Here is an 11,982-nt window from a genome sequence, read left to right on the forward strand (position 1 = left end):
CCTGGATAATAAACCCTCAGCTAAATGACTTACAATTTTTCTAACTTACTGTTCTACTAGGTTGATGCAATCACAAAGATTTCAACAGAAATTTGCAATCTGGAAGATCGAATTCAAATAAATCAACTACAGATTAATATTCTCAGTACTGTGTGTCCCTGTTGTTCCACCACATAGAAATCATTTTCATGCTGAAAAAATGTGACGATGACCAACAGCTGCTGTTTTCTCTCATTTTTCAAACCCACACTGCTGGAGTATGACTATAAAACATCTGAACAGCAGAAAGAGATGGAAAGAGAGGAAAAAACATCTTAAACATATGGTAAACAATACTTTGCTGAAACATAACAGCTATAAACATAAATTTAGGTTTTCTTATCCTTGAAAGCAGGACTAACATCTAAAGCACTTTTTAGTGCTCTGCTTCATAACACTTATATTGTCATATTCTTATAAATTGATCTATAAACTAAACTATATAAAAAGGTTGCCTTTAAATTAACAATTTATTTTATCATATTTTAATTGTTTAGAAGTTAAATATTTTTACTATTTAGGGCTTTCTTAGAACAGATCATCTCCTCTTCTATGCTATAATTTAAGAAAGTCAAATAAAACCCTCCTAAAATTGTGAAATCATCAAGTTTTCTTTTTTGGTACAAAATTCAAGCATAAAACAGCTTTATGTTGTGTTGCAGAAAGAGTACATGTATGACACTGAGACAACATAAACATCCGTTATCAACACTGAGCCAAAAACAATATGTGTGGATATGGCAAAAGTATTTATGCTGAGAAATAATAATTTACAGTTTTAACATCAGTGTCACAATTCAAAGATGATGTAAAATTTGTAAAACTATTTGGATCTCTTGTCCTATATCACTGTGGAAGTTACAAAAAAAACAGACATTGGTGGGCATGACAGATGAATGTGTCTGAAGGAGTCCTGGGTACCACATGAAAGAAATTATCTTCGGTATAACAGTGTATCGCATAGGTGGTGGGGAAGAGGATGAGAGAGGGTGGGGTGCTTATCAGTTCTCTAGAAAAGCCACGTAGTCTGTGAGTCTGGCCAGCTGTTGTTCGTTTGGAACCAAAGAGACCGGGGGTGGATCTGTGGAAAAAGCAAAGAAGAAACATGAGAGAAGAGGGGGATTCCTTCTTTCACTCCTTCTCTATAATCTGTTTTATAACAGAAAGACGTTCATATGTAAACAAACCCATGATGCCTGACTGAACAAATGCAAAAAAAAAAAACCACTCGATGACAAACATTTGCTGTCTGAGATGTTAGAGATGCAACAAAAAAAGTAAGAAAAACTGAAATCCTTTTAGTGCCAGCTGCAGGTCATCTGAACTGTCAAGTTTCTCAAATGCATTGCTAACATCTGCACTGTCTCACGAGGGACGTACAAAAACCCAGATGCTGTGCATTGCTGCGCCTTTGGAAATAAATGTGTCTCATAAAATGGTGCTCTGCAGTTACTGGCAAACACACTAAAAGTCGTTCGCCATGAAACACAAAACACACAGAGCAGCATCGTTGTCAGCGATGCAGTTAACAAACAATGCAGGACTATGAATAGAAAATAACCAAATAAACAAATGAAACTTGTTTTTCTGCAGAGAACATGAGAGCAGGATAGAAGCGAAATCATGGTGAGGTCACCGCTTCACGTGCCTGCCTGTTATGAAAAAACTGTGCAGAAACATTAACTCAATGGAACAAGCTTCTTGTATAGAAGAGGGGCTGTGAATGAAACCTTATGGAGGAATGAGTCATACACAGAGAAAAAACCTTGCGATTTTTTGTAAAAACAAGTGAAACAGTGCCCCCACCTGGTTTCTGTGGCATGATCATCCTGGTGTTTGGATCTGCCTGCCACCCATGGCTAACAACACCTTCAGTGAAAGAGAAAGATATATTTTTTAATTAAACAGATTTCCTATATGTGAAATACAATAAAGGTTTATATTTGTAGTTTTGGAGAACAGACATAAAAGTGTGGTGGCAGATTGTGAAAGACCTTGAGTAAAAATAAATAATAAAAGATGGATGAATAGTTTGGGAATGGCACAGAAAATAGGGAGCATATGAAAGAGAAAACGCTAAAGAGGAAAAAAGAAATCAAATTGAATACTTTTATGTTAAATCAATCAGACAGAAATGTTGAGAAACTTCACCACACTGGAGCAACTAACATTTAAAGATTGCGTCTCTGCCCATATGTAATAATGTAAGGTACCTTTAACTGCCTCTTCTACAGAATATCCCACGAAGGCAGCAAAGTCCTCGGCACTAATTGAGGTGTAAGCTTGAGCTACAAGCCCATACGCCCTCCTGCGGGTGGACTCTAAATATACAAACAGCAGAGCTTAGTGCAGCCAAAGAATGCACTGACCTATAAAACTAAAAAATAAATCATTGAAAAAAAGAAAACAAATGATGAAAAAAAAAAATTAAATACACATTTTCAAGATCTCACATTGTTGAGAAATGTGACTGGAAACATTGGAGACAAAAGTACCCATTTATTCATGGAAATATACTTTCCAGTAAAATAAAGTTATAATAAATAAAGTAATTAAACTTATAAAAAGAATATAATAAAACCAATATGTAAATATAATGGAAAGGTATTACATTATCAATCAGAAATAATTATTTAATTCTATGAAATAAAATAAAAAATATTTTAACAAAATAATAAATATTATATAAATAGAATTATTAAATGGGTCAGATCATGAGATTTAAAAAAAATTTAAAATAAGCATTTGTGTCCCCAGAGTGCTTATGTGAAGTTTAAAATACGTGACAGATAATTTATTATAGCATGTTAAAATTGCCACCTTGTAGGCCTGAGCAAAAATCCGTTTGGGGGTGTGTCCATAAAAATGCAAATGAGCTGATAAAATGCAAACACTGATTGCAATGATGGTGGTTTGTTGCAATTGAAACTCAATTGTGCTGTCAATTATCTTTTCTCTCTTTCTTTCTCTTTGCACTAAATGGCAGGGCCGTGGTTGGATACTGCAGATAAAGGGGCGGTATTATTGTAATTGGCCTTATCTACCTCACAAAACAGGCAAAATCTAAACAACCTAATTTTTACATGCTTGGAAAGAAAGTCTTACCAAAACTAAGTTACTGGGTTGTTCTTTTTCATGTTCTCTAGGCTGATAGAAGCACTGGGGACCCAATTATAACAATTAAACATGGAAAAATCAGATTTTCACGCTGTGACCCCTTTAAAATCATAATTGTATTAATTAATAATAAAATAATTATTGCTCACGCAAATTTTTGTTCACCCAAAAAAGAAAATTCTGTCATCATTTACTCACACTTGTGTTGTTACAAAAGCTGTATTAAATTCTTTCTTCTGCTGAACACAAAGGAAGATATTTGTAATCAAGCAGAAAACAGAAGCACCATTGACCTAAATAGTAGGAAAAAAAGTTTTGTGTTTAACAGAACAATGAAATTTATACAGGTTTGTAACAACGTGATGGTGAGTAAATGATGACAGAATTATCATTCATGGTTGAAATATCCCTTTAATGTTGAATGATGTTGACAGTCAATATACTGTATTTACCAAACTTTTGACAGCCTATGTTAGCTGTAATGTTGAACCTAAAGGTCAAAGTATAGTCCTTTTTACGTGTACGCAAGGGCCCGCGTTAAGCCGAAAGTATACTAGGGACGTCCGTGTATGCGCACCGTCCGTATGACATCATTTTCGTCATCAGGAGGGTCCGCTGTGTTTGCAATTGTGGATCAGTTACTTTTCTTCACCTATCCTAATGTTTTAATGTACTGTAAATGTCGCCAAATCAGTGCTGCCCTGGCGGCCTGTTAGACTAATAATTTGAAAGAAAGAAAAGAAAGAAATCATTTGTATTACGTATAGTGTCGAACGCAGCCATCCGCGTGTAGCTGCGAAGAGTATACTTGGAAAGCTGCGCGAACGCGTGCGCGCGGGAGCCGGACGCGGAAAAAATGTATACCCCGGCCTTTACGTGTGACGCAAGTCCACAGTGTGCGTGAAGTAGGTTCATTATAAGAAGTGTACTGTATGCGCACCGCCAGATTTTTAAAACCATGTAGTATGTAGCCTTGCATTGCATTTTGTCTAGTGCTGGGCATAGATTAATCTCATACAAAATAAAAGTATTTTTTTTTTGCATAATATATGAGTTTGTGCGCCGTGTAATTATTATGTATATATATAAATACACACACATTCATGTATGTATTTAATAAAATATTAACATGTGTATATATTTATTTAAATTTGTATACATTCTAAATAAAAAATGTTTTAATAATAAACATACACTTAAGTTATATGTTTTATGTATGTATGTGTGTTTAAATATACAAAATATTTACACACAGCACAAACCCATATATTATGCAAAAAATACTTATTTTGTATGAGATTAATCTATGCCCAGCACTAATTTTGTTACAATGCGCAAGCATCAAACGTCTGTCTACATGTACAAGTCAAATAAACTATGCTTTCCAAGGCTGTGCCTTCGACCGTCTCATAAAAAACAGACTACTGTTTTTTTAAACAGGGTTTTAGCATCATTCAATGTTAACAGGTTCATCAGACCCTTTTAGAGTTTGAACTAAATAGCAACGCTTATAGCAACCCTCTCTGTTTACTAACAGCAACTTGAATGCAACCCAAGGTGTCAGCGACGATAACAAGTAAGCAACAAACAGATAAGTACGTCATACAAAGATGACCTCTACACAAAGAAATCTAGGTGTCAAATGTGTTATATCTTTGCACTTCATGATAACTCAAAGATATTTTTTCGAAGGTTGTCTGTTTATTTTTAGCTAGTCCTGCTAGCCAACATGACTGCTTGATTTCTCACTAGCCTTGAGCCTGTATAAGCAACAGCAGACGTTGCTGAGAAAGGCAATGCTGATGGGGGGTGGATGCTCTTTCCATCTGCTCTATTCTGGTATTCCCCCTTCCAACCATATCTTGTCCTCTTACGTTTTAAAAATAGCACGTGCCTTTAACCAGGGATGAATGTTGATCTGAAAGAGTGCTTCGCTCGAGGCACAGAATTTAACAGTTACCATAGAATCAATTCTAGATACCAGATAGGCCTAGATTTGTAAACCATATCCTTAAATGTGTGGATTGAAACAAACAACTTGATTAATCACAATATTTAAAGGGTTTTATTTCATATTAAAGCATAAGTCCACATTTAAGTACACCTTAATCTGATCAGATCTGTATAAAGAAACATAACAGGAGAAACATCGCAATGATGAGCCAAACTTAATTCATCATTCTCTGTGCATTAGTTAACAATTTAAAATAAAGATAACTTCTAAAGTGACAACGGAAGGATATTAACAATTAAAAAAGTATAAAAAAGGCACCTAAATAAGAGATTTTCTTATGATCAAAAGTTGAAATGCCGACACTGCTTAGCAGCGATATCCAAACATATAAACCTCATGAACCCATTTCTCATTGTCACTGTCCTTGCTTGTGCAGCCATCTTGATTTTGCCCTTCCTTGCGTCTCCTTTAATCTTCAATACCATAAGCAGTGCAATCTATTCACTCCTCTTCCTCCTCATCTTCTGCGTCTTCAAATTCCTCATCATCATTATCTCCTCCAAAGTCCATCTTAGACAACAAAGTCTCCACGTGTTCTGTATCCAAAGTAAAATGGTCCATTCTTTCGAATCCTGGCTCGGGTCTTTCTTCGGACAGTGAACTCTTCGCCGCATCTTTCGTTTGGGTAATCAGGTTCTTCGAGGCCTGTAGGAATTCTGCAGCTCCGCTTTGTTCCAGGGCGCGAACCGCCGTGTCTGTTAACTCTGTGGCTGCCTGAAGACGATCCCCGTAACGGCTAGCCAAAGCCCTGAGAGCGGCCACCTTCTCATCTTGCTCTTTACTAATACGTTCCAAGAGGGCGTTTTTGCGCTCTTCCAAGGCGGCGTACAGTGAATCGAATCGTTCGCCCAGCTTTTGCTTAGCCCGTTGAGCGTTATCCTGAACGGCCGTACTGGCCTCCTCCATCTGGTTGAGTAATGCCTGAAGGCGACCATTTCCAGCCACGAGAGTATCAATGGCATTACTCAGCTCTCCTTTTTGAGCCTGGTAGACACTAGCAAGTGGCGACACCTCACAGTCTTTATGTTGGCCGAATACCTTACACATAGAGCAGGTTGGAACTTGGTGGGTCACGCAGTAGATGTTGATCTTTTCATCCTCGTGCTCTTGGCACATCGGCTCCGTGGACTTCTTGGGTTTTATAGATGTTTCCGGGGTGCCACCACCACCACCACCACCAAGACCTTCTTGTTGCTGTTTGTATATGTCAATTATGTTCTCAACTAGAAGATTTCTTTGAAGTCCATGTACACCGTGGCGATCGAGAACCACTTCAAAACGGCAAGTAGGGCACCTGAAGACACCTCCAGAGAAACGGTAAGGATTTCTTGAGTCGTAAAGATCACTAGCACATCCTCGGCATAGGTTATGCTGACAGGGTAAGATCACCACTGGTTTGGTGAACATGTCTAGACAGATCGGGCAGCTCAGCTGTTTCTCAAGGCTCTCCATGGAGCCAGAAGACCCCAACAAGGAGGCAGTTCGCTGTATGTCCATCTCAGCTTGTCTCTTTTGTCTTCTTTTAATGTATCACTGAAGTGTCTGTAACACTTGGTTGTTTAAAAAGAAAAGTTAAATGGTGGCACAGTTGTAACAGTGTCCTTGCAGTTGTCAGACCTATTCTGGTGAGCAGTGGCCCTGGTCTTTATACGGCCTTTGGCCAGATGGTGACATGCTATTCTGCGACCAATCAGAGCTCAAATTCCTATCCACTTGTTTTCCCGATTCCTTTTTAAAGACTGAAAAGCCCCCACCCCTTCAATCTATGTGTTGTGTTATGATGATACCATAACACTGCTGCCCTTGCCTGTACATTGAAAATTTCAATGATGAAATATTTCAGCTGGGACAAACAAGTATCATGTGTTGGTAAATGCAAAGTCTATTCAGAAGAAATAAATCCCTATCTACTTTCTAAGAAGCATATGCTTAAAATCATATACAAATAAACTTAGATAGCTACAATTTCTTTTATATATAAATCATTTACATCTAGCTCGCCCTATCTTTTAATTTTCCTGACATCAACATTTCTTGTTTCATTGTATGTGGTCACCCAGTTATTGACATATATAACAATTTAAAATAAGGTTGTGTTGTTAACATTAGTAAATGCATTAGCTAACATAAACTAACAATGAACAATATAATGATGATTATAACATAAATTAAGATTAATAAAGCTCATTGTAAATCCAAGGCAATGTTTTAACAAAGGTTAACAAATACAACCTTATTGTAAAGTATTATCTTAAATTATTTATTTATTTGTCTATGAAGTATTTTTCTAAACAAAACAAAAAAATCATAACTTATCTTTAAAATTTTAAATTTAAAATATTTTATAAGATAAATCTACTTCTTATTTCTTAATAACCATCAAAAAATTTTAATTTCATAAAGCAATGTGAAAAAAACAAGTATTGATGTGATAAAAACAGTACACAAGGAACACATGGAAAGGGTTATTTTTAACTGGGAGGGTCAGGTGTTGGCACGTGGGGATCAACTGAGTGCTGTTTTTTAGCATGATCAAATAAGTTACTATATTAAACACAAAAATAAGGTTGCAAAAGAACTTTGCACACTTAGTATTTTTCAACGATAAAATATAGAAAAAAACTGTCAGACACTTAAATTAGCCACATTTATCTAAAAGGAGTCATCACTCAAAGGATTCACACTTGGCCTATGAATATGCTGAGTTAATGCCTAAGCTAAGTATAGTCATGAACTACTTGAAATGGAATCTGTGTTCAAGAGACATCCCTCTTCTCAGGGTAAAATTTGCTTCACATTCATCCACATTATAAAGGTACGATAACCATATTTTTGAGCTGTCTTGGTTTAACAAAGAAAACCAGCCATAACTGTGCTTGTATATAACACTGACAAAATCTGATAGCACTGTCTGTGATTAAACTGTAGGTAAGGGTTGTCTCCTTGCACAGTGAATTTCCTTTCATTTTTAATCTTTAAATTGAAATATTGTATCAGAGTCTTTTTGTAAATTACAAAAAAAAGTTGATAACCTCTTGTTGTAACAACTGTATGATCTCTTTAGACAAACAAATAGATTTGAATCTCCTCTTGAGGTTTATCTGAAAAGGACCACACTGTATTTTGACATCCCATATATCCCGCCCCATATCTTTTCACATTCTTGCCTGTATGCAAGTTTTTTTTGCCAGCATGCAAAATTTTGACAATCTATTATATTGACATTTACCATACACTATTAAAAGCAAATTTAATTTGAACCTGATTTTAAATATCAAAAACATCATGGCTGGTTTCACAGACAAGGTTTAGCTAAAGCCAGGACTATGCCTTAGTTAAATTAGTATGTTAAAGCAACACTGTAGTTTTTTTATCTTTAAATAATTTCTCTAAAATTATTTCAGTGATAGAACAAATTTTAACTAGACAAATTGTACTGTTGCTGCAACCTAAGCAGCCTCCTAGCTGCTACAAGCACACTCTGAAAGTGGCGGTGGAGGGTAGGAAACACAGCCCCGCCCCTCCCCCTGCCTGCAGAAGAGTGTCTGATACCAGGCACTGTTGCGCTTTTCAACCACATGGGGGAGCTGTAAGTAATTTTTACATGGAAACTACATAGTGTTGCTTTAAGCATCTTTTATAAACATGCCTTAGAAAAAGACGTTACTGGTGTGTATCTTGAGACAAATAAATGGCACTGGCATATTTTAAGATCTGTCAGTGCCAGTTATTTTCAGTTGAGAAAGCTCAAACATGTGTCCAGGAAGACTAGCCTTAAACCTTTATTGTGAGACCAGAGGTATGTTTAGTATGCAGACAGCATCACTGTATGCTTTTTAACATAAAAATCTACAAATGTCTACATTCATCAAGCTTCATCTTCTTGTTATTAAGTTATTTAAAGATAAACAAATAAAAAAAAAAATATTTAAGTGAAATGCGTTTATCGTCTTTAAAAGGTGGCCAAATTAAGTCCTTATCACTGCATCCACATTCAAAAATAAGTATTGATATATTTATGGTAGGATTTTATTTTCAGTTATTTTTCAGACACTTTATTGTGTTTATTATTTACGAAGAATTTTCAGTTTTTGAAAGATATATTCATTAAATAATTACTTTTAAATATGTGTTATGTGTATAAGTATTTACTGCCAGGTAAACCTTGCGAAATATTAAATTTATACAATCACAACAATGTGTGAAAATTATTTCATGAACAAACAAAATAAAATGGATGAGAATTAAATGTCGAAGCCCTAAAGCAGGCAATTAATCGTCATAACCGTCACAATCTCTTAACATTGACAGCCCTGTGAGGATTTGAAACTATATTTGTAAACTGTATTGTATGTGGGCATGTTTGTAACATGGTGGCATAAATTGCAAACCTCATTTTAATAAGTTGAACATAACATAGGTCATATAATAATTTGTTTGACCAATAGAAGTTGACTGAGGATAAACAACACACTATAACAAAATTACTACACCGTCAAGGCCAATTTTGTAATCGTAATCTGTGTGAACAAATATTATTTAACACATAATTGCAATATACTAGTATACTAGTCAACATTTGAAGTTAATCAACAATGTTCATCAAAGTTGTCCTAAGACGAGAACGGGTATTGGGTATTGGTTTTGAGACAACTTTTAGGAAAAGTTTTGATCGACTTAAAATGTTGACTAGTGTAGTATAATATATTATTTAATGTTGTAATATAATGAATGTTGATATGGTGATAAAGTACATACCACGGACCAGCCTGCAACTTCAACCAGATGCAAAATGATGAATACAACTTAATTAAACAGACTAAAGACTTTCTCCCATAAAAAAGTCTGCATACACTACTAAAAACCCAAGTAACGTGAAAATGTTACCTCTTAAAGCTTCCATTACAGGTAAGATGTTTTCAGACCACTGGTAAGCAGCAATAGCATTGTAGATCCCTGGAAAGTCCCTTTGCCATATCCGTTGTCCTACAGCCCATATAGCTGCCAACTCTGGGTTTGCCTGTAAGATTAAACTATAAGTCAGTCCTGAATTTATGGTTTGATTTCTATGAGACAAGCTGGAAAAAGTACTATGACTCACTGTTTTAATTGCTTGTGGTATCCGTTTCCAAAGATATCTGGCATTGTTCCTGTACAAAAATAAATATTATTACAGAACCAACTAATAATAAATCCACATTTATAAATATTAAGTAAATGCACTTATATTACAGTCAAATAGCCTAAATACACTCACATATCACTATGTAGGAGATATAGGACCAGTAGCTGTGAATACACTTGAGGCGTTGCAATGCCACCAGGAGCCTAAGAAGACATGAAATGCATGTTTAAAACATTTATTTGACATACAGTCTATAAATCATAGAATCATAGATAGACTGATATGGTCGTGGCTGTGTCTGTTCACAGAGATAAACGAACACTGTACTAGTTTATTCAACAGACAGCCCCTAGATACTCGTGTGTGACTTACAGAATACAGAAACATTAAACATCCGCATATAAAATGCACACATAAATCCAACTCTCGCGTGTCTCTCTGCACGTTTTACCTCCAGCTCTTGAGTTTCAAACTGCAACAACAGTTTTTCATCAGGTTCAGCCATCATGACAGACACAGGCATCTTTCACAGGAGCTTCAATGCTAACAGCTAAGGAAAACAAACCGTTGGCTTTACAACACCACACTGCCACCTGCTGGACTGGAGACCATACATGAAATTACCTACAGCTATTATTTATTTGATTTGTATGAATTTTTGTAAAATAACAATAAATTGTAATAAAGATGTTAAGGTTTTAATAATGTGGATTTGTGGTAAGTGAACAAAATAAATTGTGTTTTCGTGAAAAAAAATATTTAATTACTTTTTACATTTTTTTACTTGAATGGATTATTTCAAATAACAATCAAAAAGTAAATATAGATTGACTTTTACTTTAATAAATTGTTTATTGATTCATTACTTTATTTACAATTTTAATGCTTTATTGGTAAACACGTGTGTTTTCACAAAGATCATGGCTCCTGAAACCTCAGTTCTTGAATATATTACTACATATTGTATTGAGACTAGACACAATCCAAAACATGTGAAATTACTATGATTAAATAATAAAATATCAATATCTGGAGTTGTAACACGTAAAAAACGCCACTGTCAAATGTTCTCCTGCAGGGGGCGTACCATGACTATGTTGCTTTTCTTTTTCTTTGAATCTACTTTGTGTCACTTTCCGCTGTATTTGAATGCTGATTTAAAATATTGGGCTGATTTTATTATTGATATTAATTTATAACAAGTGCTTTATTTAATACATTTTTAGTATTTAGCCATTTCAACCAAAGAAATAATTAATGTTACACTTCAAAGCTAGGCCAACTTATGGAGTTACTCTTATTTTTTTAGAGATTATTTCTGTAAAACAGTTCGAACTTAAGGTTTTACAGCAGGTCACTGTTCTTCTCAAAAACTGTAATATTATGTAGTCAGACATGATTGACTGTCCTGTTACTGCTGGCCAGCTGCTCACCAGTTTTATGTCTGGTAGGAAAATAACTGCAGATCCACACTTACTGTCTATAATCCACTGTCACTGTTATAATACACCTCTCATAACACCCCACTGTATTTAGAAACATGTCTCTTAAATCACATCATTACTTTGAAGTCTGGCCCTGTATCTAAAAATCTCATTTTCTAACACATGGATAAGTTTCCTATACAGTAACTCTATAAAGCTGAAACACATATAAACAGGTGATACTAAGAAACTGGGGGAAAGGT

At 35.3% G+C, this 11,982-nt stretch overlaps 1 protein-coding gene across 2 annotated transcripts; it reads right to left on the minus strand.

Annotated features, from left to right (window-relative positions):
* Positions 1-508: 508 nt before the first annotated feature.
* On the minus strand, positions 509-10,873 carry cops8 (COP9 signalosome subunit 8). Of its 2 annotated transcripts, XM_065251539.1 has the most exons (7): positions 10,747-10,873; positions 10,428-10,498; positions 10,272-10,320; positions 10,058-10,190; positions 2,253-2,360; positions 1,846-1,908; positions 509-1,120 (listed from the first exon to the last, which is right to left on the minus strand). In XM_065251539.1, the coding sequence occupies exons 1-7, from the start codon at positions 10,816-10,818 to the stop codon at positions 1,041-1,043; spliced, it is 576 nt and encodes a 191-aa protein (XP_065107611.1). In that variant the 5' UTR covers positions 10,819-10,873; the 3' UTR covers positions 509-1,040. The 2 variants fall into 2 exon arrangements, with proteins under 2 accessions (XP_065107611.1, XP_065107612.1); XM_065251540.2 differs by lacking the exons at positions 509-1,120; positions 1,846-1,908; positions 2,253-2,360 and adding an exon at positions 5,199-6,672.
* Positions 10,874-11,982: the final 1,109 nt, after the last annotated feature.

The sequence above is a fragment of the Paramisgurnus dabryanus genome, chromosome 15, assembly GCF_030506205.2.
Source record: "Paramisgurnus dabryanus chromosome 15, PD_genome_1.1, whole genome shotgun sequence".
Lineage (NCBI taxonomy): Eukaryota > Metazoa > Chordata > Actinopteri > Cypriniformes > Cobitidae > Paramisgurnus > Paramisgurnus dabryanus.